This window comes from Perca flavescens, chromosome 8 (assembly GCF_004354835.1).
Source record: "Perca flavescens isolate YP-PL-M2 chromosome 8, PFLA_1.0, whole genome shotgun sequence".
NCBI classification, from domain to species: domain Eukaryota; kingdom Metazoa; phylum Chordata; class Actinopteri; order Perciformes; family Percidae; genus Perca; species Perca flavescens.
The window spans coordinates 33,535,302-33,562,023 of record NC_041338.1 but is presented as its reverse complement, the minus strand read 5'-3'; the positions used below and the strand labels follow the sequence as shown (position 1 = coordinate 33,562,023).

At 42.9% G+C, this 26,722-nt stretch overlaps 1 protein-coding gene across 3 annotated transcripts in view; it reads right to left on the bottom strand.

Moving 5' to 3' along the window:
• The window catches only part of grm8b (glutamate receptor, metabotropic 8b), a 157,067-nt gene that overhangs the window by 23,341 nt on the left and 107,004 nt on the right, over positions 1 to 26,722 (bottom strand). For all 3 annotated transcript variants that reach the window (XM_028584871.1, XM_028584872.1, XM_028584873.1), the window contains 3 exons: positions 23,010 to 23,210; positions 2,933 to 3,072; positions 149 to 1,084 (listed from right to left, as the gene is read on the bottom strand). In XM_028584871.1, coding sequence (XP_028440672.1) covers positions 149 to 1,084; positions 2,933 to 3,072; positions 23,010 to 23,210 — 1,277 coding nt within the window. The remainder of the gene's footprint in view (positions 1 to 148; positions 1,085 to 2,932; positions 3,073 to 23,009; positions 23,211 to 26,722) is intronic.

Genomic DNA, 26,722 nt, shown 5'->3' with positions numbered 1-26,722 from the left:
TAGTCAGTGTAACACAAAAACATACAGTTTGTGTGTGAGTACATGTAGATGCTGCTGACTGTGTGCGTTTCCATTTATAAACTCTGTTGGAGGGCTGAACATTACATAAAACATGACAATGCATTATTTATCAGAGAAGCACACTCACCCGCTCTGCCGATTGTGCCGTTCCAAAGAAGATGGGGATGAAGGCGAGCCAGATGATGCAGGTGGTGTACATAGTAAATCCAATGGGTTTGGCCTCGTTGAAGGTCTCTGGCACGCCACGCGTCTTTATGGCGTAAACAGTGCATGTGACCATCAAGAGGATGCTGTATCCCAGCGAGCAGATGAGCGATAAGTCGGAGATGTCACACTTGAGGACGCCACGAGCGTTCCCGGGATCCTGCGTGCGCTGCTCCCCGTAGTCCACAAAGGTGTGCGGCGGGTCGGCGGCGAACCACACGAGGACACCCAGCAGCTGAACGGAGATGAGCGAGAAGGTGATGGCCAGCTGGGACGCTGGTGAGATGAAGCGTGGTGCCGTCACCGCCTTCTTGCCCTGCTCGAAGATGCGGTGGATGCGGTTGGTCTTGGTGAGCAGCGCAGCGTTGCTGAAGCACATGCCGAGGCCCAGGAAGATGCGGCGGAAGGAGCAGACGACCACGTCGGGGGCAGCGATCATGGGGAAGGTGATGATGTAACACAGGAAGATGCCCGTCAGCAGCACGTAGCTCATCTCCCGGCCGGAGGCGCGAACAATGGGGGTGTCGTTGTAGCGGACGAAGGTGACGATGACAAAGGTGGTGGCGATGATGCCCAGGATGGAGATGAAGACGGGCAACAGCGCCCAGGGTGAGTGCCACTCCAGCTTGATGATTGGGATGGGCTGGCAGCCTGTGTGGTTCTGGTCGGGCCTCTTCTCGTACGGGCAGAGCTCGCAGGTGAACTCGCTGGCCTGGAAGTGGTATCCCTCGCAGCGCTCGCAGTGCCAGCAGCACGGGACGCCTTTCACCACTTTCTTCCTCTCACCGGTCCGGCAGGGCAGGCTGCACACTGAGGCCGGCAGGGAGGAGTCTCCGGTGGTCCACTGCAGGGCCTCCATCTGAGGGGAGGGAGGAGGAGGAACCAGGGTGGTCAACATTCATCTTCAAACCGAGAAGCTGAACAGCTCATTTAACCTGTATGCTGCAGGGATGTCACACAAGCGTATACATTGTTAAAGGACTATAAAGACAAAAGAAAAAAACTAAACGGAAATTGAATCCAACAGAATTGTATTGAAATCACAATCACAAAGAGTTTTGGCTTTTGGAAATTGTTCTCCCAAGTCCTGGCAATCAGGACAATAGCATGGACAGGATAGTTGAAATAAAAAAGTCTCTACACTGTATTGATCTGGATCTATGATATTAAATATGACATAAAACAACCCAGTCTCACGGCAGTTCATGAAATGGTCTCGTTATTTAATCTATCGATTCGTGTTCACGGGGATGTTTTTGTTGTTTTTTTTTCGTGGTGGCCAGCACGAAAATGTAAACTAATGTATTAAAATGGGAAGCACATGTTGTGGTCACAGCACGACTACGGTAGCGAGTAGTATGAAATGCCGAAAATCCGCGTAAGGAGGTTGGTTGGGGGATGGGTCAAACAATTCTAGACTTTCACCCCGGAGGCCGGGGATCGCGTCCCGCGTGTGGCGTTTTGTTTCCCCGTTAACCTTCCCGTTATTGTTGCACGTTCCCTGCAGCCGTCTCCCGGCGTGTGAGGTGTCCTTTCCCCGTTGTTTTTTTCCTAACCCCAACCTCCGCCATCCCGTTATTGTCGCGCGTCCCCCGCGGCCGTGTCCCTGCGTGTGAGGCTTCCTCCCCCGGGGTGTGACGTCTGCTTTCCCCCGTTAATCTCCGTATAGACCATTTCGTGCTGGCCACCACGGAAAAAAAACGCAAAAAACGTCCCTGTGAACACGAATCAATAGATTAAAAATAATGTGACTATTTGACGAACTGCCGTGAGACCGTGTTGCATAAAACGTTGTTTCGTCGACGACGTCAGTGAGCTCAGAGGCTTAACCACCGCTCTAAATACGAGTTCAAAGTACAGTACATCCAACTGTGGGTAACAACAGAAATAGTAATGATGCTTCAGGCTCTGTTAACGGACTGTTAACCACGACTACAAACGCACTCTACAGCATAGAGGGGAATTTACACAGACAATTTTTGTTCATTGGGCAGTGGACAGAATGTACGCCCGGGCAGGGCTCAACCTTAACTTTTTTCACCATCCTCCCTGAACCGCCCCGAAATACAATCTAAGCCGTCCCGAAATAAATGTGGACCTTCCCAAAATTAAAATCCTTGTTTTTCTACATTATCATTAGTTAGAATAATTCATAGTGACCTTTAACATAAATAAAACATCATAAAAATGATTAGATGATTAATCATCAACCTTTTGGCCCAAGTTGGTGAAAACAGGACTGTTCTTTAAGAAGAAGTTGGCCCTTTTCAGGGCCCTATGCAAAAGCAAAACAAGTTTTACACAGGGCCTCCAAAAGCTAGAAACGGCCCTGCTAGTTGGTGTTTCTAAAAGTATGAGGAGCTGCTGGTCAATATGCACCTGTCATGGGGAGATGTGTAGCGTGTTGCCAAGGATTAATTGCGATGGAGGGATCTATTTGCAGCCTTCTATCCCATAGGGGATGGAAAAGAGAAAGTACTGTAAGTAACGTTAAGTGTTAACGTCAGTGACATGATTTGAGCTATTTATAACCATGTTGGCCCCAATTCCATCTTCCACAGAATTATCTTTAGTACCAACTCCATTCTTATGCTTTATACATGTTAAAATCATCATCATCACTTCATTGATGACTTGGTACACTCTGATCAACTTCACTGTTTGACAGATGCTGACAAAATAAAAAATTGAGATGATTGGTACTTACGTTCAGATGCAGCTGATTGGTCCAGTGTCCGATGACCTTATACTCTGCCGTCGACACGTTGTTGATCTGATACTGGAAGATGTCGTAGCGTCCGGGAGCGTCGCCGTTCTCGTTGAAGGTGACCGGAGTCCCTGCACTTCCTGCAGAAACACAAAGAAAACAACAGACTGAAGCTCAGACGTTGTTGCCAAAGATTTATTTAGGTGTCTCTCTTAGCTTGGACAGTAACTTTCCATCATTTTGTTAAAATCATGTGATTAAGCTTGTGAGCAGTAGCTTCTTGATGCTAATCGCTTGTATCCTGCTCTTCCATGTGTCTGAACTGAACTTTATCCTTGCAGGGCAGCTGGATTCTCGCAATATCACGAGATAACGCGAGAATTGCGGGATCTCATATCGTACGAAAAAAATCCAACTGGTCAGGCTGCAAGTAATGTATTTGTGTCTGAACTACCAGCTTACCAAACCAATCAGCTTCCGGTGAGGAGCTACTGGCAGTTACGGTTGTGGTTTAGGTGTGTGTGGACGGGTGCAACTCTTCGTTCAGAACAACATGGCGGATGTGATAGGCGGATGGTTCATCCCATCACCTGCCAGGTATTTTTTTTCTTTTCCAAACAGTTTCCAATAACGGCTTCTCAGATGATTCTATGTTATCAAACCATCTGGCGCTTCAGGTTATTATCCAACATCACTCATTGGCCAGTGTGGCGAATGTACCTTTGGCTCTTTAATCTGAGTTGTGGCTTACTGATTGGCTCCAGGTCCCTCAAAGTGCTCCTTCCTCTACAGTGTTAAGAAAACGTGAAATGCAAGACAAACAGTTATGCCAACAAATGGAGGTGTGGGATGAAATGTGTTTAGCGTGTTTAGCGATATTTTGTAGAATCTGTGTGTTAGAACATATTGAAGCACTCCAGGAGGTTTTTTCCCTACCACATGCACACATCTAGAGAAATTTGGGGTATGGCTCCAGGACACTACGACATGTGGAAAAGGACCACCAACCCTGCAATGTATGGCAAACTTATGATTAGAAATCAATCTAACGAACATGAATCCAAACTGACCACAGTCCCAGTTCTCTCTTGAAGACTCTTCGTGATGTGGTGAATGTGTGGTGAACAAAGTATTTGTTTTTGTATACGTCTGTGTTGTCCTCTAAAGCAGTAAGCTCTTATTTTCTCTCAGGTTTTTGTGACAACGCAGGTTTGACTCATCTTTTCACAGTTTTCTTGCCGGCTCGTCACCAAAACAACCACATAAACCTCTTGTTGCCATATTGGCAAAATCAATCCTGCCAAGTTAAAATCGCATGCTGTTTGACACTGTTCACACTTAGCCTGCAGATTGATAATATTTTTGAAAATAAACATCTGAAACTGACTTCAATCAGTCTCAAAAGTTCTTGTTTTCATCGTAAGTTCTCCTAAGCAGTGGAGTAAAAACTGTAATTTTCTGTTGGAACACTTAATATAATGATATTCAGAGCTTTTACACCCTTATATTATCCTGTAAAGTGGTTTGTCACCTAAATTACTACACAGAATAAGGTCCTATATTCCCTATAATGATTCATGACGCTTTAATTTGTTTAATTCATGAATCTACAAGTGATACAAACAACATCATTTTGATTCTTTAAAGATTATGATTAATAAATGCAAAAGCGACGCTCAAAGCAAGTTTGTTTCCTTCTGAGAGAGAAGTTTTATGAATGTTTTTTTCAAGGTTGACGGGAAGACAAGGGACACTAAATATTAGTGCTCAGACAATTTTACAGATCCAGAGAACCTTACAGCACTCTGTAAGAAATCTATTAAAAACATGTATTGTACACTGACCATCTCAGTGTTCATCCAAACCTGTCACTTAGAAATGAAATCTATATCTTACAGATTAAAGTTTGGAGGAAAATGTTATGCTTTCTGTAATTTGTATTAACACATTTTCGCGGGAAAGGGAAGTTTGAGGTCCTCTGCTAAGCTGCATCCCCTTGGGACCCGACCCTGGACATACAGATAAAGATGTATGGGTAATGACTCAACGAATTGACGCATCTGGCGATTCAAAAGTTGTTGTACTAGGGGTGTGACGAGACACTCCGCTCACAAGACGAGACGAGACAAGAGATTGGGTTCACGAGAATGAGAAGAGACAAGATTTTAACACTTTTGTAAAGAAAACTTCAATAGAGCTCAACAGTGTGGTTCCGGAAGTAAAAATGCCACTGATTTTCTCCATAAGGATTGAGATTATCAGCCATAATGTCTAAACCATCCGAGGTAGACTGACCACGAGCTACGTGGTTGTGAAATGAAAGTTTCTGCTCCTGTAGAAGCTAGAAGTCTGTATGAAATCAACCTTGTTTTAAGAAAAACATGTTTAATCTGTGATCTTACGGAGAAAAACTACAGTACCCACAATCCTTAGCATAACACCAACATCTCCGATTGGTCTAACTTGCTGTTACCACAGAAACGTTTACCGTACCCGCGAAACAGCAAAGGCTAGAGCGAGCTTCTGCCATTGAAGTCTATGATAGTTTCTGTACAAGGTCTTGTACCTTTGCCGCTTTGGCCGATTTCAAAATGTTTTTTGCGCCAAATCAAATGTTTTAATGCCACTATTCATCTTGTAGCTTCTTGCAACGTCAATGTAAGAACTGAATGGGGAGAAACGCTTCCGGTACCAGAGCCGTTAAAAAAGTGGGCAGTCACGGTTGAGCTCTATTAAGAAGTATGACTGGAAAAATAGTCTCTACTCAGAGAACCAAGGTTACAACGTAACCAAGCGTTTCTTTGCAGAAGTAAACAAGAAAGAAGGCTGCTCTTGTATCGATATTTGACCATTTTAAGACGAGGGGAGAACATTTATCTTTGTTTTTAACATCATTAAAAGTAAAGTTAGTTTTTGCTTTCTGCTTCTGACTCATTTAAAGAAAACACTGAGTAAGAGAGCGATATACGCGAGTCAGCGCCACACTGAACTGAACGCTGCACTCTGCGTGTGTGTGTTGGGCAAGAGTATGAGTGAGTGAGTGAGTGAGTGAGTGAGTGACTGAGAGAGAGAGAGAGCGGCTGTGTAGCGTTAGACATCTCTGCAGCAGTCTATCGTTATTACAGTCACCAAAGTCGCTAGCTAGCACTTCTACTGGCTAATATTCACAGGGGAAAAATGACAGACCACCATCGTCTCTTTCGTCTGAGAACTCACTCTTACCGTTTATTCTGCACATGCTCACAATAGCATTCACATTTTAATCTGTGATTTCGTCACACCTCTAGTTTATACTGATTGTGTCTGCAATTCGCTAACAATGTATTTCATTTGTTTTCCTTTAATACCATCTGCACCTTGTCCCTTTATACATCTTGGGCAGATTGGATAGCTGTCTGAGCTCCAAGAAGCAAAGTGTAAATGCTTCCATGAAGCTATCAAGATTGATAAAGGTCCCATGACATGCTGCTTTTTGGATGCTTTTATATAAGCCTTAGTGGTCCCCTAAAACTGTATCTGAAGTCTCTTTTATATAGACCTTAGTGGTCCCCTAAAACTGTATCTGAAGTTTCTTTTATATAGACCTTAGTGGTCCCCTAATACTGTATCTGAAGTCTCTTTTATATAGACCTTAGTGGTCCCCTAAAACTGTATCTGAAGTCTCTTTTATATAGACCTTAGTGGTCCCCTAATACTGCATCTGAAGTCTCTTTTATATAGACTTTAGTGGTCCCCTAATACTGTATTTGAAGTATCTTTTATATAGACCTTAGTGGTCCCCTAATACTGTATCTGAAGTATCTTTCCCGAAATTCAGCCTTGGTGCAGAATTACAGCCACTAGAGCCAGTCCCACAATGAGCTTTCCTTAGCACGTTCCATTTCTGTGTCTGTAGCTTTAAATGCTATTGAGGAGGAGAAGGGGGGGCAAGGTGGAGGGTGGGGGTGTGGCCTAGACCAACTGCCATGCTTCACTTGTTTGCAAGCCATGATGTCTCTTTCTCATGGGTGGGCCAAATTCTCTGAGCGGGCAAAGCGAAGAGAAAGGGGAGGTAACCTTGCTCCTTATGACCTCATAAGGAGAAGATTCCAGATCGGCCCATCTGAGCTTTCATTTTCTCAAAGGCAGAGCAGGATACCCAGGGCTCGGTTTACACCTATCACCATTTCTAGCCACTGGGGGACCATAGGCAGGCTAGGGGAACTCCTATTAATGTTAAAAAAAACTCAAAGTGAATTTTTCATGCCATGGGACCTTTAAAACAACTTAGGGAGCTGGTTCGAGACAATATATAATCAGTATGTATAGTCCGTTTCCTCCGTCATGTCTGCGACACAATTAAGGCTTCAAATTTTAAAATCCAAATTGTTGGGAGTGTTTTGAACATTGCAAAGAACACACACATGTTCAGTGAATCCTCCTAAAACTTGACGTTTTGTTTTCAGATTCAGCTTCTTATTGTTTTCCCTGTATTGTGTTATTATCGTACAGCAGTGCTGTACTCCTCGCCGAGAGGAAGAGGAGCACATTGGAGCAGAACAAAAAAATAAAAATAAAACAGATTCATAATGAAGTGAGTGGGCGCCGGTTTGATTCTATTCTGCCCCGATTTCCTTCTTCAACATGAATAAAAGCATCACAAATCACATCAGCGTGGCGATGAATCACCAAAACTGGCCTCAGGATGTAAACCCCCCCCCAACCACCATTACCACCTCTTCCTCTTTATCCACCCCCACTATCAGTTGATACAGAATAAACATCGCTCCACATTATTTCAAAATATGGTAATCATGACGAATCTGTGGTGACACATGCTGCAGCTTTGTCATTAAACACAATAAAACAAACCACAATCAAACAATCTGTTGTGTTATTTAAAACAACACATACTTTACCAGACTGTTCTCATGAACCATTTGTACATATAGCTACGAAAAGTAAAGCACTAATTTATAATTTGTATGCACATATTTCTTGCAGTGAATGGATGGGTCATAAAACACAACGCTTTTAAGCCAGGGAGCAGAATTCGCTTCAAGGGGCAAACAAAATACTGTCACCACTTGCAAAACGTAACCTCACTTAAGCTCACTTTTTGTCGGCTAAACCCAACTTCCATGGCCCTGGAAAGGACCGTCATTTTGCGGTGTCCTGTACCCAGCTCACAGTGACCTTTGTCAGCTAAATTCAACTAGCAACGGACGCTGATTGGACCACCATCTCGCGGTGCTGTGTAACCGGTTACCAGTAACCAATTGTCGGCTAAACTCAACTACCAAAGGCCGGCGACAGCTTACGGAGCTCTGTATCAAGTGTCACGTGACCAGCCTGTGGTAGCCTAATTTCGTAAGATATCATACGAATCGGGGTGCCTTACTTTTCGTACGATATCATACGATCCTGTTCATGAGAATGCGTTGACTTTACAGACAGTAACTTCTTGTGGAAATTGGTTGGATTCGTCACCTGAGAGCTATGAATATCCGTAACAGATTTAGTTGAAATCAGTCCAATAGTTGTTGAGATATCTTATTCCAAAGTGTTGGTCTGATGGACGCACATTGCCATACTGATGCCATGAAGCACCGAGTAGATTCGTGCCTGATCGGGCATCTGGCTATTCACACCAGACGTGCATTTCTCTGCAACGGTCAAAAAAAGCGATCTTTCTCCTCTCCATTCTCTAAAACGTCTCTCTCTCTCTCTCTCGCTCCTCGTGTGTGTTTGGTAGTCATCCAATAACAACCCCCACCAATTCCAGCCAGGCCAGGCCACTCCAAACTGTGTGTGTGTGTCTGTCTGTCTCTGGTGTGTCCCTGATTGCCTGTCTCCCTCTAGACACAACTGATAAGTCAAGACAGCCAAAATCACCCTAAACCTGGGTGCTTTATTTTGATATATGTTGTCCTTATAAAAAGGATCTGTGATGTCTATTATGTTTTTCCACCTCCAAGATGAATCTCTCGTCCTCCATGGTGTCATAAAGGAGACGTGTACGGTTCTGGGGGGGGTTTATTTTGGTAAACTGACTGGATGCTCTCGCTGTTTCACTTCCTGCCCGGCCCCGCGACCTGGCGTGTACTGTATATTTAGCGGAGCGGAGTGGAGAGCTGCTTCACACATGCTTCTGGGTGTTCTGCGAGTGGTGGAATATCAAGCGTTGACCTACATGGCCGGGTTTGCTTGCGGGGGTCGTGGCGCCTCCGCAACGCAGCGCAGATGCGACTGGTGGAAAATGGGGGTTAGGCCGGTTACACAGTGGCTAATTGGCCTGAGCGTGTCAGCTGCGTGGAGTGTCCGTCTATATTTCGGCTCCCGTGTTAACAGGTTAGAGCTTACACACTGCCTGCGTGACACGCCGAAAAACGCGTGCCTGCTAGAAATAAAACCGACGCCTATTTTTCACGCGACATGCAAGCGTGTTGGAAGCGTTTCCAGGCAAAATAGGAAAAGATGTTTATATGTCGTTTAGACACAAATACATATTAATAAATGACATGTTGATGTTTGAAAGTCTCTAGGTTTTGATATAAATGCAGATATATAAATGTCTAATATTGCACCTGTCAATACAGAACGAAATATTCTGGAGCCTATTTTGCCGTCAATACTGCCGACGTTGTCTTTGCTGTAATCAAATCCGTATATATTTATGTTTTAACATGGTATGGTAACAAACATGTGTCCAGACAAGGCTAGCAGCAGCAGCACCGCGTCAGACACGTTTCTGGTGTGTAAAAGACGTAGAAAAATCCACGCAGCTGACACGCAACAGAAAGGCCACGCTCACGCCAATGCAGGCAGTGTGTAACCGGCCTAAGGATCAGCTGTGATGGTACATGTCCATATACGCGTTGTTTTCACTGAAGGGATCGCCCCTCTTCCCAGCATTGCACGCTAGTGGGCTTGCCACCAGTTTCTCTTCACTGACCAGCGAAGACAACAGTCTACACCCTCCTGTAACCGCGGTGGCTGCACCTGATTGGACGAACACGTCCCGTGGGTGTGTCTGCTCCCGGATTTTAAAACAGACCATAATGGCGGCTCGTTTGGAATACGATCTCTTATTAAACGAAAATAGCTCACCGAGCCAGCGATAGGCCACGCAGTTGCTGAATCGGTCTTCATTTCAGATCGACAACGGTCGGTTTAAAAGACTTTCGCCAGCTTTTGAGAGACGTTGAGCCGATGCTGGCTCCGTCGAGTTACCCGCTCCTCATTTGCATTAAGTTGAATCCAGGCAACTTCATGCAAATGAAGGAGGCGCTACCGGTATGCATTGCACGGCTTCTCCTATAAAAATGAATGGGAAGCGTGGAAATGACGCTGACAATAGACACGTACCATGAGACATAGACATCTGATCGCTTTCTTAGAGGAACACCAACAATTACAATTTTTGTCAGCCTCTCTTAATGACAAATACGTTTTCCACTGAGGCTATGCCGTGATTTGACCCATGATATACTCAAGGTGACGAGGGAAGTTCTTACGAGCTGTGAACTTTATTTCCAGATCGTCTGGTACCTCGCTGCTACCAGTGCTGTCACAGCTGCAGTTTGTTATCGAATCAGAGCAGAAACAGGCCTGATGCTCCATTAATCCACTTGTTTGAACTGAATGGATCAGACAGCAGCAGCAGCGGCAGCAGCAGCTGGTCTTCACGGCGCGGGAAGTGTGTGTCGTCCTGAAACACAGCGGAGCGAGGCCTCAGAGTTTCATTGAAGCGGTCCTCCTGTATCGATTGTTTCCGTGAGACGGTGGCGGTCGATCGGCGGGGGCGTTGACAGCTGCAGCCGGGCAGCTGGCCCATTCATCTGTGCGATAACCCGCACACACTCTGCTCTCACCGCTGCATCCTCGCTCTGATTGCAACTCACTCAGGTTCCTGCGCTCCTCGTTCAGCCGTTTTGTTGTTCGGTCAATTTTTGATCCCCCACCCGATTACCTTAACGTTTTAGTCTTTCCCCTTGAAATGTCTCGATCTCACATGGACAGTGAAATATTTCATTTTCATTCAAGCTCACACGTCTGAGAAAAGCTGACATCTGCTTTCACCAGATTGTTGCCATGACAGAATTCTAATTTTGGTAGATCACAGTAGGTGGCAGCTGATGGTAGATTTTTGTGGAAAAAACTGTGTTTAAAAGCCAAGCAGAGGGATTTCCTAAAATGTTGAACTGCTCCATATAATCTAGAGGTTCACACGGTGCAGGAACAAAAAAAAATGTCTCTCTTTCTCTCTCTGGCTGTTCCCTCTTCCCGCTTTGTTCAGCAGTTTATAAAAAGCTGCATATTTGAAGTGAAGACACAGCGGGAGATGAGAGCTCCTCACATATTCATCACTCCACTCACCTACAGTATTTGCCCCCCCTCCTCCTCCCTCTCATCCCTCCATCAAGGATCTGACTGTAAAGGGCTTCTCTTCCTGCAGCTCCACAGGGGCAGTCACGTTGCATCCCTCTTAAAAACGGCACCAACAGGCTTTTATCGCCTCTTAGAAAGCATCCGCTGTCCAAATGAATCAGGGGGGAATCTCCCTGACATAACCCCCCCCCCTTTCCTTTCCTAAGCTAATCGTGTTCAAACAGGACGTTACAATAGGACGGCTCTAGTAAAGCGAGCGCTAACATTAGCACAAGCGTCTCGATTAGCCTCTCACCGCTCCTCTAAAAATAAGCACACGGGCGAGGAAGCACACGGGTGAGCTAGCGATAAGCCCCCCCGGCCGCTAACCGCCACAGAGCCCTCGCTTCGCCCTGGATTCGCTGCATTTCATACACAGAATTATGGGTAACCCCGCTGCCCCCGCGCTCAGAGAAGTGAAGCATAAAAAAAACAAGAGGAGCAGCTCGAGTTTGATTTATGTCGACGTTTGATGTATGTGAAGGGTTAACCGAGCATGCTGTTCACAGATTCATGGAGGGAAAGCCCCAAAAGCAGTGTGACGTGTGTGTGTGTGTGTGTCTGTGTGTGTAAAGGCCTTAATAAGCTCAATCAGGCACAAACCACACATGAACCGCCTGCTGAGCCAGGATTCAGTCACGATGCATGTGTGCTGCTGCAGAAGAAGCCGCAACGTGGAGCTTCACTGAGGAGATGTTCCCCGAGGCTGCACATTAACTCCTTATCATCATCTTCAGTTCAGCCCAGAGTCCATAAAAGGGAAGAATTAAGCCGATCTTTGGCCACCCAGAGTCAACCTAAATCCTCTAGGTCAGGGATCTTCAACAGGGGGTCCAGGAGCCCCTATGGGGGGGTCCTCAGAGTCATTGCAGGGGGGCCTCCAATTATTTATATATATATATATATATATATAATTCTTTTCAAAAATGTAAAAGTCTTAACATGAATCCAACATATTATTAGTAAATATAAATTCCAACTGCTTACTAGCCCTGTAGATGAGGTAGTCACTAAGGCCATCCACAGATCCAGTTCATCCTAAGGATTCACTCTGCCACATGTATGTTTACCATCAAAACATGATTTATAAAATCAAGCCAACAATTATTATTTGAATAGCTTAGTATTCTATGCAAAAAGGTATGTATAAAGGCTTTAGGCTGCCCTACAAGTTGTTGTAGACCCAGTTTAATATGCAACTTCATTTTATACAAAATATAGTAGGGGGTCCCTGCTCCATCTCTCTTTAAGTTAAGGGTATGGTTGGGTACCGAAACGGTTCCTAAGCAACCGCTAGGAATCGGACCGGATTAGAACGCAAATTTTGGGTTCCTCATTTCCGTTCCACTTATTGTGTCGACTGAAATATTTTCCCTCTGTCGCTCCGAAACGGACGTGAAAATATCACCCTTTCTCTGTAGTCTACCGTTAGCCAGCTACCATAAATGTAGGCTACTTTTAAAAGGCCATGTTTTCCCTCCGGGCTCACCAAAACGGACGTAAAATACTATACTTATTATATATTTAAGTAATTTAAAACGTTAATTAAAACAGCTCTATAAAAGAGCCTTTCTTTGATGTCAGTTTTTGAGTTTTTCAAGAATCGGTTTAGGAATCGGAATCATTTTAAAAGTACCGCTTCGGCATCGGAATCGTAAAAATCCAAACAATACCCAATCCTAGTTAAGGGGTCCTTGGCTAAAAAACGTTGAAGACCCCTGCTGTAGGTACTGAGGAGTAGGCAAGCATCCTAACCTAACCCTCAGATAATATTAGGAATGTTTGGCTAATAACTGAACTGATAAATAACGACTTGTTGTTTCAGCCCTGATGTAGAATCTTTACGGACAGAAAACATCTGTTTTATTTTACAAATGACTCGTATCCAACAATGTGCAACCTTCATTGGTACACAATAAGTCATCAAAGTAAATAAATAATGGAGATCATATCTACTTTCTGATTTGACGCCACTATTGGTTAAATAAACCATTTTCTGTGCTACACCTGCTCAAGCCCTTTCACTTCCTGGGTTTAACCCCCTCCTACAATCCACAGTGCAACTTTGACAGAACTAATGCCAATACTTGATGTTCAAAGCGATGGATTATACACAACTTAAGTTTTGTGTATCAAACTGGTGTGCATTTTTTGAAGACAGCTATGAGAAGTTCTAACTTTTTTTTTTTAAATGTCCTGGAAATCAAAAACTATACACCTCACAAGAATAAAAGAACAGGAGCACGCAAATTGTCCTGAATTCCTCCTTAATAAGATTCCTCCTCTGGGCTTTAACCTGAAAGATGAATGACTAATCTTCCCGTCTCTGTCACGTTTCCTGTTTCACCCCCCCCACCCGTTTGCTTTAATTCACTGAACGAGGCAGGCAGCCGTTTAATGTTTAAAAAACCACGACGTGCAGCGCCTCGAGCCCGGCTTCAACTGTGCACAGATTTACTGTTCCAGCCCTGCGGGTGAATCCCACCGCTGATTCAATGTTTAATGTCTCTCCTCCTCCTGCAGAAATAACATCCAGCAGCTCCTCACATCCATCAGGCCCGACACAGAGAGATGAATCCTTCGGAGCTCAACACATCAGCCACAGAATCAGCTCAATCTCCTCCTCTCTCCTCTGTCTTATGTGTGTCCTCTGTGCAGAGCAGGTAGATAGAAATATTATTCAAATTGTATCCCCCGTCCGCAGGTAGAAGGCTAGGAGGGAGGAAGGATATACACATATATATATATATATATATATATATAGGAATAGAAGATGTCTGAAATACTGTAATTTATGGGAGGATCACAGCGGATTGGAAGCTATATAGGATTCTAACTAACACCAGAGGAAGTATCAGCAAAACTGATACTGTCGAGATGTGGTCAGACACACAGTGACAAGGGGACGTCTTCAAATGTCTTGTTTTGTTTCGACCGACAGTCAAAACCCCCCAACAAATTACATTTACTATGATAAAAAAAACTAATTAATTAAAAGTTCTTTGTGATGTCACTGGGACTATCCGTCCATGTTTCATACCAAAACATTCTCACTGCCTGGACTCTTGGCGTCACTTTTTGGCGCTCTGGGGGCGGGACGAACGTGTAACTGACACGCGGCACAAGAACGGGACTTAGGTTAGGTTTAGGAAAAGATTGTGGGTGGGGTTACAAAATGAACGTTTCGGTGACATGCGGAACAAGAACATATAAAATTTACAATGGTTAAAAAAAAAAAAGGTACAAATGAGAAATACTCCAACACGGTTTCACGGCAGTTCGTGAAACCGTGTTGGTCACGTTATTTTTAATCTATAGATACGTGTTCACGGGGACATTTTTGTTGTTTGTTTCGTGGTGGGCAGGACGAAATGGTCTATACGGAGATTAACGGGAAAAAAGCCACACCCCGGGGGAGGACGCCTCACGCGCCGGGAGACGGCCACGGGGGACGCGCGACAATAACGGGACGGTTAACGGGGAAACAAAACGCCACACGCGATCCCTGGCCTCCTGGGTGAAAGAATTGTTTCACCACCCCAACCAATCTCCTTACGCGGATTTTCGGCATTTAATACTACCGTAGACGTGCTGTGACCACGACATATGCTTCCCATTTAAATACAATAGTTTACATTTTCGTCCTGGCCACCACGAAACAAACGACAAAAACGTCCCTGTGAACACGTATCAATAGATTAAAATAACGTGACCATTACACGTACTGCCGTGAGACTGGGTTGAATACTCTATGACGTCACGGAGAGTCTCCGATTTCGAATCGTGACTATCCAATCGTGTCAGACTTCAGAATCAGAATTGACGTTATTGTAAGTACATACAACATTAAAAGTGCTTCTCCACGGTGCAAACATAAAAGCACACAGATTAAACTAAGAACATACACACGTTTGATTTTTAGCATTTGAAATCTTGTAGTGTGGAAAGAACAGCAATTAAATATTGAGCAGAAACCCGCAATAGCCAATGAGAGCGAGCTGACGGGGAAGTGCCACCAACCGGATGTTGCCTACTTGTGCAAAACCGGAATATGGGGCGCCTGGTTAGCTCACCTGTTAGAGCGGGCGCCCATATATAAAGGCTCACTCCTGGAATGGAATGGAAATGGATTTATTTGAAACAGGCACAATGCACCAAATAAACATTAAACTTGTTAAACAAGGGAATATGTCTTGGGCCAGGTTATAGCAACAATTGCTAATTTCCACCTGTAGTCCCTGGGCAGGTATGACAAATTTAAAAACACTATTTACAATTTAAAATAGAAATTTCACAGGACTATAAATTACATGGTGTCCATAGTAATTAAAAACAAGCAGTTTACTTACAGTTTACGACTGCAGGCGAGATAGCGTGTGTATTCCCCCAATGCCGGTTTGTTTACATTCAATACATACCTAGGAACCTTTTGCATGCACTGGTTTCTCGTAGGACCAGTCGGAGTGGGAACTACATCCAGTTCACGGAAGCGAAATTAACCCTAACCCCTAACCCTAAAAAGACGACTGTCAATGTTAGGGAGTAGGTTTAGTAAAGAAATTTACCATGAATGCCTGTTGTCGCTAATTTGCATCATACCTAAATTTATATCTATTCTATATGCCATAGACAAATTAACAATCTCAACTTAATTTAGCATCAGCTTGGAGCCAGAAACACACATAATATATATTTTTTATATAATTGTGAATAAATTCAGGTGTCACAGGGTTAAGGTACATGCAACTCTAGACACTCATTCATACACGGATACACACAACCAGACACACACACACTCACATAAATAAAGTATCTTATAGATGGGAGCAAACTTGTTAACTGGTTTGACTCCGACCTGCGGCCTTTTGCTGCATGTCATTCCACCTCTCTCTCCCCTTTCAAGTCTAAGCTGTCCTGACAAATAAAGGCCTAAAATGCCCCAAAAAATTATCTTAAAAAAACAAAACAAAGAACAGGGACATGGCTGCCAACAGCGCCAATACAACGTTGGTTTCCTGAGCCAAGTGGACAGTAAGAAAAGGAAGATGAGCTTCATGGCGACAGCATGAATGCTTGTTTAAAGTCTGGTGCCAAACGTACCACAACAGAACAGACGAGTGAAAGAGAAGAGTTGTGACTTCCCCTTAACTTCTTCGGTTACACTTTGCTCTACATAAGAGTGACATGACACTGTCACGAACGTGTCATAAACATTATAAACAAGTCATGAACGTTTATGACATAACGCTGTGTTGCAGTGTCATTTGGTCATGACAAGTTAGGGTTAGGGTTAGGGTTCATGTCTCATGACTGTGTCATGACAGTGTCATGTCACTCTTATGTCGATACCTTCAAGTAAAGTGTTACCACTTCTTCTGGAACACGAACTCCGCTCCCCTGCATGAAAGCCCTGTGTTTTAGGACCCAACCATCCAGCACTGGGGACAAATAATAAAACTGACATGACTTGATCGTCAAAAGTTGTAATAAAATGGTTACATCAGTAAAATCCTCTCGTGTGCACCAGGCATAAGGAGCACGCTCACCTTGAAAGAGAAAAGAGAAAGTTACATTCAACTTCAGCCTTGAGTAGGAGTGAAGAGCAGAAATTCTCCTCGCAGAGTCATGAAAAAGAGAGATAAATGCCACCGTTCAGAAACCAGCGAGCGAAAATGAGCTTTATCAAAGCTTTTGTGAAACCCACGGACGGCCTTGAGTCAAGCAGAGAGAGAGAGAGGTTCATGTCACATGTTGGAACATGAAAACCAAATCACAAATATTCCTTTTTCTTCTCTTACTCACACATTTTCAAATCGTATTCAGAGGTCTCCAAACTCATTGACCTTATGTGTTTCAGCAACAACAACAAGGGCTTCTCTGTTGTGTCCGCACAGCTCTGGGATCAGCTGGCAGTGGTGGAATATAACCAAATATTATTTACTCAAGTACACTTTTTTGCTGATTTATATTTCTACTCCACTACAAATTTGGAAGCAAACATTGTACTTCTTCCTCCGCTACATGTATCTGACAACATTACTGACAACATTAGTTACTCTTTGCAGGGTGTATTGAAATGGAACCCTATTAACTGTTAACGCCGCAGAACAGCATGCTGGGTACAGCTTGCTCTCCGTACATTGAAAGTATGCTAGTGTGATCGGGAAAATTTACTTAAAATACTCAAAACAAAACCTCAAAATTAATTTAAATGTAGGCACGAAAAAAATGACGTGAATGATTATTAGAATAGTCATTTAGACTAATTGTTTGAGCTGTATTTGCATCAACTGTTGGATAGTTTGATTGACGACAAAACAAATTTTATAAGTTCTTCGTATGTTTTGTATGCATAAATCTTTTTTGTAAAGTAACTAAAACTAGGGCTGAATGATATGAGGGAAGTATCTAATTGCGCTTATTTTGACTGATATTGCGATACAATTCACGATATTGGAGGGAATGATCATTTTTGTATCATTAATCTCGTTTTCATTGAAAAATATTAAAATGAAAATAATTAAAATGATTACACTGTGATTTATGAGAGGACCTGTACCAAACAAAGATTTTTTTCTTTAGTCTGTAGGGTAGTATTTTGTAGGCCCAGACGTCTCTGCGTCACCACAATAAGCTTTAGTGTGTAACTATTTAATATTAATGAATGTCTGTTACATTCAAGCCATCGCCAAATGAGTTGCTACAAAGCTAATTAAGACTATCAGCTCCACACAACTCTCTCTGGATTTCTCAGTATGGATATGTCGTCCGGCGAAACTCGAGTGAAGATAATGACCTCTTCTGAAGAGTCCATCATGTTTTTTTAATCCTCCGTGTCCTCCTTGGCTACTAACAACTGCGTGGAGGAGGGGGTGGGGTTGGGGGTGGAGGGGGCAGTGCTCGATCACGGAAGGCTTGTATCATGTGGACACGCTGACAGTTTTGTTGTCATTACTGAAAATTACTAATGGGGGCGACAGAAACGACGCACTATGGCTTTAATTCAGTATTGAGAGGGAACCCCTAATAACTGTTAGCACCGCAGAACGGCATGCTGGGTACAGCTCGCTCTCCGTTGCTCACTACGGCCCTGGATGTATAATCAAAACCAGCGGCCCGTAGAGCAGGCGCACCAGGAAATCCAATGATTTAATCGTGCGGCTCCTCTAGACTTTCCAAATGTTTTTGGGCCGAATGGATCAATTTCTGATATTTAAAGAGTCTTTTCATTTCAATGTATCCACTGATTTACAGACGTCTTTTGGCCATGTAAGTCTGTGGGAAAAGTCTGTTTCGGGGCCAGAGGGCATCATGTGACGGACACGGAAGTTGTAATTCCACTGCTATGTTTAATTTACATTAAAGCCTGGCGCACTTCCTGGGGGCCTGACTACAGTACATTCAACAACAGATGAAGGAAGAGAGACCGGAGATGTTCTATAGGAGCAAAGTCAGAACAAGAAATACTACGCACATCTATAAAATGAGACGTGTGGTGTGGTGGAGGAGGTTGAGCAGGTCAAAAGTTGCAAAGAAACTTCCACACTTGCAAAGATGAATGTAAGATTTTTTGCCTAAGAAGGTCTAGTACCGAAACGTTGTCAGCTATTTAATTTATCTTTGCAAGTAGGACGGTGGGGAGTTTTCTCTGCAACATTGTAGCAAACTAAAACATTTCAGCGATGTAACTTTCAGAATTAACGCTTTTGAAAATATTGAAATTGAATTGAATTTTGTTTCTGGGAAATAGCCTGGTCCCAAATAGATGGCTGGTAGCAAATTATGCTTGTACTCTTGCTTTGCTAGGGGACACAACTACCTCTTGGCAAATATATTGACACAAAGAAGCCCAGTGTCAAGTGTGAAATTGTTTAGATGAGCGGTTCTCAAGAAAGAGAGAGCAAGCAGCAATACCGGAGGGCCAAGCAATCAGAAAGGTTTCCAACAGCACCGGCCACTGATAGAAATGATGCACAGCGCCCAAATAAAACATCCTAATAAACTGGAATTATCCTTTTAAAAAATTCGAAAACACATACTTCCTCACATTCTCTTTGAAATGTGACAGTGGAGCTGTAAAATTGATGTCTCAGCACATTCGAGGAGGAGTGTGAGATCTAATATTCCACCGCTGTGTGAATGAAGTTTTGTGATTATTAAAGTTGTGTGAGAAGCAGACAGATCATCAGACTGCAGCAGCTCCCATTGAGCTGAGAATAAGGAATGTGGAATTTGAAAACGGGAGGAAATAAAACCCTGACGACCATATTTGGAGTTTAATAACGAGCAGAAGGATTCCCCGATGACGGCGTCAGCGTTCACACTTCCTGCTGACAAAAGGCCTCCGCCATGAGGAGGAAGGAGATGGAGAGGAAGGAGGAATGAAGGTAAGAAATAAAAGAAGTGTAAACGAGGGAGTGGTAAGTCTTCCTGCTGCATCATATCGTCTTCTCTCACATCTTCCTCCTGCGATTGCTCGTCTTTTTTTCCCCAACGTTTTCCACCTCGTGCGTTAGGGCTGGGACGATATGCTTTTGTCCCGATTCGATTCTTTCATGATACATGGGTGCCGCTACAATTTGTCTTGCAATTATTATTTTTTTTATTTATTGCAAATAGAGGGGCGCCACAATGTGTTTCGCCTAGAGTGGCAGAAATGCATGTACAGGTCCTGTGAATATATCTGCAAAATTTTCACCAACAATTGATTTCTCAATTGAGTCCTCCTTTAATACCATCTGCACCTCATCACTTTAAGCATCTTGGGGCGGATTGGATAGCTATTTTATGGAATTATACTGAGCTCAAAGAAGCAAAGTGTAAATGCATCCAAGAAGATTGTTCAAACTAGTTCAGGAGGTGATTTGAGACGCAATATACCGTATAGTCAGTAGGGCTGGGACAAAATGCTTGTCCCAATTAGATTCTTTCACGATACATGGGTGCCAAATCGATTTGTATTGCCATTTTCATTTATTGCCATTTGATAGTATTGAGAATAGCAATTTTCTTATCCTTCTTTAACAAAAACAAAAGTAGAATGATACACTTCTAGAGACAATATATCATGAGACATTTCTAAAAACGAATTGTTTTTTTTAAGCAGAATGCATTTTCTGTTTTCGATCTGATGGCTGGAAGCGGATATGATGTAATTGGCGTCGGCGGTACCGTATATACAGAAAATATTTATATTTATCATTGGTTTATCATGGGTCATCGTAAAACTGTTCACATCACATCAGAGAAACTTCATGACTCCAGTCAATTGCCTCCTCGTTCCTGGCTGATGAAAATGTTGGTGATATCGGAATATGAAATCTCAGCTCCCATAACCACATGTGCACGAAATTGTGAAGAAATTCAAGAAGAAATGGATGTCAGACAAGTGTGGAAATGCTTGTTTCTCTCCAGAGAACTTGTTTAAACGTTAACAGAAAACAACATAGAGGTGTTGACTTTTGAGGCGCTGATTGTTAAAAAGTCACAGCCAATCACCAGTATATCCACTTCAACATATGCCATAGGACATATTGGACTCCTCAGAAGAAATATGTCAAGAAAGCCATTCCCAATTCCTATTGTACGTTCAGTCAACCTGAACAAATTGGAACCTTCCTGCACATGGTCTGGGAGTGTGAACAGGTGCATGAGTTCTGGCATAAAACAACATCAATACTATCTGATGTGATAGGATATCTAATCCCTACTGACCCGATTGTTTTGTTACTTAATCATGACTCTGAAATACACCTGCTTGGGAGACAGAGGAACATTTGGCTAAGAGAGGGTTTTTGTTCTTGTTCATTTTGTGTTTCTCTGTTCTGTGCGCCATCCAATATTACCTGGCACATATTGTGGAATATGTTCTGTATGTCTGAATGATAAATAGTGCTAATAAAAAATAAATAAAAGTCACAGCCAACCAAATGGCTCCATCACAAGTCATACAGACTTAGGACATCAAAATGTTCTAAACTTTACTGAGAGCAGTAAAAGATGCTGTCTTGTACAAACGGTGGGATCTGTTAGCTCCACATTTATTATATCTTGCTTTTTGTTAGTTCTGTAGATCTTTTTCATTTGTGAAAATGGCCTTTCACAAACAGCCTTGATTTTCCCTTGTGTGCATGTGTTGTGAATGTGAAGGCTAAATGGTCACATCATCCAGCAAAACTGCGGCGCAGACAGCCCAGAAAAAGGATGTGATGATTCTGATGTGGCTAATGAACGGATATTGATCGGAGCAATTACAGAATGTAAACCATGTGTGAGATTGATGCTGTAGTGTGTGGTCTGGTAGATTGTGCAGAACATGGTGATCCATATCCAAACACAGTGCATCAGTGGTTCTATTGACCCGTCAGGAGATCTCACCGAAACAGGGTAACACAATCTTTAATGTGTCCTTCGTACTGGCTTGAATCGAATGGGAGAAGGAGTGAATATTGGCAGATTGACGATGGAGTTGAAGTTAATTAGCAGGTTTTAAACTGGCCTGAGTGGACCCATTTCCAATCAGGAGGAGGCGCGGCTGTGATGCATTTTTCACAGGTTTAAAAAATGTGCATAATACTAACATGAACAGGAATAGTTGAATTCCTATAAACCTTTCAAGTAGCACCTACAGTGTTCCTGTTTGAAGACTTTGTGAGCGTATGAAGTCTGTTGTGTTTATTTTTTACTTGAAAAAGAGCTCTAGCCAAACAGTCGCATTATAAGAAATGTTAAAGGGTAATTTCTGTTTTTTTCAACCTGGACCATATTTTCCTAAATTTGTGTGTGTGTGTGTGAGACTGATGGGAACAACAATCTTTGAAATTGGTCCAGTATTGAGCAAAAACGCTGTGATCGGCCTTTAAATATATATCATTTAAATATATATGGCAAATGTGGCAAATGTGCATCGTCAATTTTCGTCCACTAAAAGTGCTGTTTTTGCTACTGACAGGCTCAGATTGTTAATACAAGTGTCTGACAACATTATGGAAAGGATCCCTAGAGAAATAGACCTTTTTATAGAAATTTTACAGAAAGTGCTCAGAGATTGCTATCATTAAATTCACCAGACGCCATTTAAATAAACATTACTTTTAGCGTGTATAGAGCCAACATTTTTTCACATGAAAATCTGTAAACTGTTTGTTTATTTCGACCAAACCAGAGGGGAGATTGTTGGAAAAGTAGAAAGACAAACCACAATTATATTTTGTGTCTGTCTTTGAAGGGAGTAAATTTTTTTCGATGAAAAAATAACATGGAGTGTGGTGGGTTTAGCGATAGCAATTTTGTGGATGTTTTAATGTTTAAAAAAAGGATCTTACTCTTTAACAGAAAGGTTGACTTCTGTAGGAATCCTTTCCATAATGTTGTCAGACACTTAGCATAGTAATCTGAGCCTGGCAATGGCAAAACGAGCACTTTTGTGAATGCAATTGAAGGTGCACAATTGCCCAGTAACTTACATTGTAGCTTGTTTTGCTGACTGCCGACAGCAGTGGTCTTGTTTAATACTGGACCAATTTCAAAGATTGTTGTTACCATCAGTCACTTAGACAATAAAAAATAGGAAAATAGGGTCCAGGTTGAAAAGTTACCCTTCAATAAATTGAAAAACACTCAAATGTGAGGGCGAATGATGATGCTGATGCTAATTAACAGCTCTTACCGTTGAAGCCGACGGCGCGGATGTGGGCCAGCAGCTCCTTGCCGTCGATGTTGGCCATGCGCGGGCAGAGGCCGGGGTATCCGGTGCAGAGCTCGCGGTGCATGTGGTGCAGAGCGTGGGCCATGGCGTACACGGCGTCCATCACAAATTGCACCTTCCCCTCCTGCTCGTAGGTGGAGTCACGGCCGACTTTCTCCAACCCTGGAACAGAAACAGATAGGGGACCAATCACTAAAAAACACTCCATGGATGGTTATGAGATACGATCAAAAGCTCCAGAACAGCTATTGAGTGGATTTTGTGGTCAGATTGATTTGTCAACTGCTAATTCCAAAGTCAAGAATGAAATTGCCATCTCCACTTTAAAGTCTGGATGAGAAGTATTTAAAGTAATCAGAAAATAATTTGAACATTTGCAATTCAATGATTCCTGGGCGACTCCATCTGCAGATGAAGATCACATTTGTAAGATCTTTACACAAAAACAAAGGGTCAATTTTTAGATTAATTAATTAAAGTTCCGTTTTGGATTTTGGTTTCCGCTGGATTTCACTCATTTAGGCCGGATATTTGGTACCTTCCCCTTTCTTTGTGTTGGCGTTCTAAACTCCGGTGGATTTGTGAGGACTATGGTTAACTGCTCCTCAGATCTCTGCAGGGTAAATCCAGACAGCTAGCTAGACTATCTGTCCTATCTGAGTTTTCTGTTGCACGACTAAAACAACACGTACACATGTTCCACCAAAACAAGTTCCTTCCAGAGGCTATTTTGCAGAGGCACCGTCATTGAGTACTTTGCTTAGCCCCACCCAAGACGATTGTGATTGGTTTAAAGAAATGCCAATAAACCCAAGCACTTTTTTCTCCCATCCCGGAATGCTGTGTGGACTAGCCAGACCCTCCTCCGCAGCGCTGTGGAGGAACGTCTGGCAATGAGAGACTAACAGCATCCTTATGGAGCATCACAGGTTAACTCGCAGGGCTACGAAGTGCATTGACAAGTGACACAAATGAAAAAGCAGTATGTGACGACGTTGGGATGAGAACCTGTAAAAACAATAGCTTGATTTATTGAAACGGATAAACGTGATATTATGTTGCTATGAGATCTTGTCTCTTGAAAAATGAGGTAATGTGCAGTCTTTTTTCATAATTATAAGATGTTTCTTGATATTTTTATTAGATGTCTATCACAGTTACAAAACACAAAAGTCAAACATAGTTATCATTTTTTTTAATTTTCCCCTCCATCAACAGACAAGACAATGTTCCTCTGTGGGATTCATCCTCCTCTCACTGTGACAATCACAATCACCTATCACTCATGACAATCTGAACAGTAGTAGTTGAGATTAAAGTAATCAACACACTAATTAATCATCATATTTAAACTCTGCTTATAATAAGGTAAAATATGGCAGAAAGTATTAACAATTGAGAAGGTAAAGCAGAGAGAACAGCGCTGCTTGTGTACAAACTTCACTCATTTCCCATCTGCGCTCTATCTGCCTCTGTGTGCTTCCTTTTCTTTCTTAAACCAAATGTTTCGACAGAAAGTAACGCACAAAGGATTATGGGAATGTAAAATGAGACACATTTCCTATAAAACTAACTCATTAACATGAAAAAATACATTTGGCTCCCCTCTCATTAACCGTGATTAAGAGACCGAGCGGAGAAGACATCGTCTTCTTTTACTTGAAAACTCAGTAAAGTCCTTCAAAAATGTTCACTGGGTAATTAGCGTTATTAGAGCCGCGGCGCTCTGCGATCACTCCGCTGGCCAGAAAGCACAGAGGGAAGCGAAGGAGAGGAGGAGGCACCTTGGAGGAAACTAACTGCTGGACTGGACCCTCCATCAAAAGACAAGACTTCTCTGAATTAATAGGAGTTTAGAAATGAAATCCAATTTAATTTTAATAGCAGGCTGGCAACGGGAGGGGGGGGGGGGATCTGTCTGAGGGGAGACATTTGCTCCGGCAGTAAAGACTGATTACACGTCTGTACGGTGGTAATAAATGAGCCTCGACCGGCGAACGAAGAGCCAAAGATGTCAAGCAGCCGGAGCAGAGAGGAGATGTACGGCCGCGCAGCAGATGATCGCTGCTCCCTGCAGATGATGAGTATCCTCAATTTTTAAACACTTACACATGTTTGATCCTGGAAATTCAGATGGTGCCTGAACGCAGCAATTTGAATTTACAAGATGCTCAGTGTGTCTCTGAGTCAGAGAGGTTTTCCCGGGACGTCTGGGGCGCGTTCAGCCTGAAAACGATGTGCACCGTTTTGATACGGTTTTCGCGTTGAACTACATGTTTCCTCGTAACGGTGTGAAACGGTGTGCAGCGGGCTTTGAGTTATGTTTTCTCTCATTTGGTGGGCGTCTCTCTCATTTATTGGTTGTGTCACAGGTGAGACCCAATCAGCAGAGACGTGTCTGTAAACTCCTGGTAAAAAAAAGCACACCACACAACGCACCTGTTTCAGTTTAAAAAAACGTGTTGCCACGTTTTGTCGAGGTTGAACGTGGCCCTGGTAAAGAAGCTTCTCTGTGAGGTGTTTAAAAAAAAACCAGGTGATCAGTGCATCTTAAAGGAGAATTCCGGCCAATTTTACGTTAATGGCACTCTAAAACTTGCCCCGACAACTGCCATTTTAGCTCAGTGGAAGCTCATAGAGGTAGCTGCAGCAACTCCAGTTTGCTAGGACCGATCCAGGTCGGGTTTTTGTTAATCGAAAGTACAGGCATATCTATAGCGATCAAGATTAACGTAAAAATTGGACAGAATTCTCCTTTAAACTGTGCATACGTTTTCATACGATATCGTGCAAACCCGTTCCTGAGAATACGTTGTTTTAGGTTCTGTCATATTAACATTGTATACTGTATTTACATTGTACTGTTATCATCTCTTGCTTCTTTCCCCTGCTGTTTGCAAACCAGCAGGTTGATAGTGAGTTGATCTGATTGCTGCCTCTACAAGAAATGCCTGTTTCTTCTTCACACTAGCCTGAGGAAGATCTTGTAGATCAAAATGCAGCCTTTATGTAAAAGAGAAATAAATTATTTCTGTGGAGCCTAACATAATGCAGAACTCCTTTGTGCCCTGGAGATATGAAAAGGAAACATTTTCTAGAAACTGTTTTATACAGCTGCGTTCTTTGCACAAAGACAAGTTATTTAACAGCTTCGCGCTCTAAAGACCCTACTAACTTAAACAAAAATCCTATGAATTATCCATCAGCCTCAGATGCTTCATGAATGAACATGATTGCTGAGAGAAAGTGGGAAGTGAGCAGCGTGTTCAGCCACGTGGCAACCTGAATGTCTATGATGGCGATGATAAGGATGGAGAAACACCAACACTGACTGAGGTGAGACAGACAGCTTCATCATGGCTGCTGGCATTTCAATTACACGTCATTTAGAGGGTAAATGTAATTCCTTCTTGACGTGTTTCTGTTTTCACGTCTCTCTCTCGCAGGCACCCGGCTTTCTCAATTAGATTTATAAATTAGATAAACGGCAAACTAATTACAGAGATTACCAGTGATGGGATGAGTCCAGGGGAAACAAGGCTGAATATATTTAGAGGGTAAATGTACACGGCTGAATATATTTACATTAATAGAGGGTTTTTTTTCTTTTTTTTTCTGTCGTTTGTCAGTAATGTCAGTCTGTCGGAGTAATAATGATGTTTTCCTCGCTGATT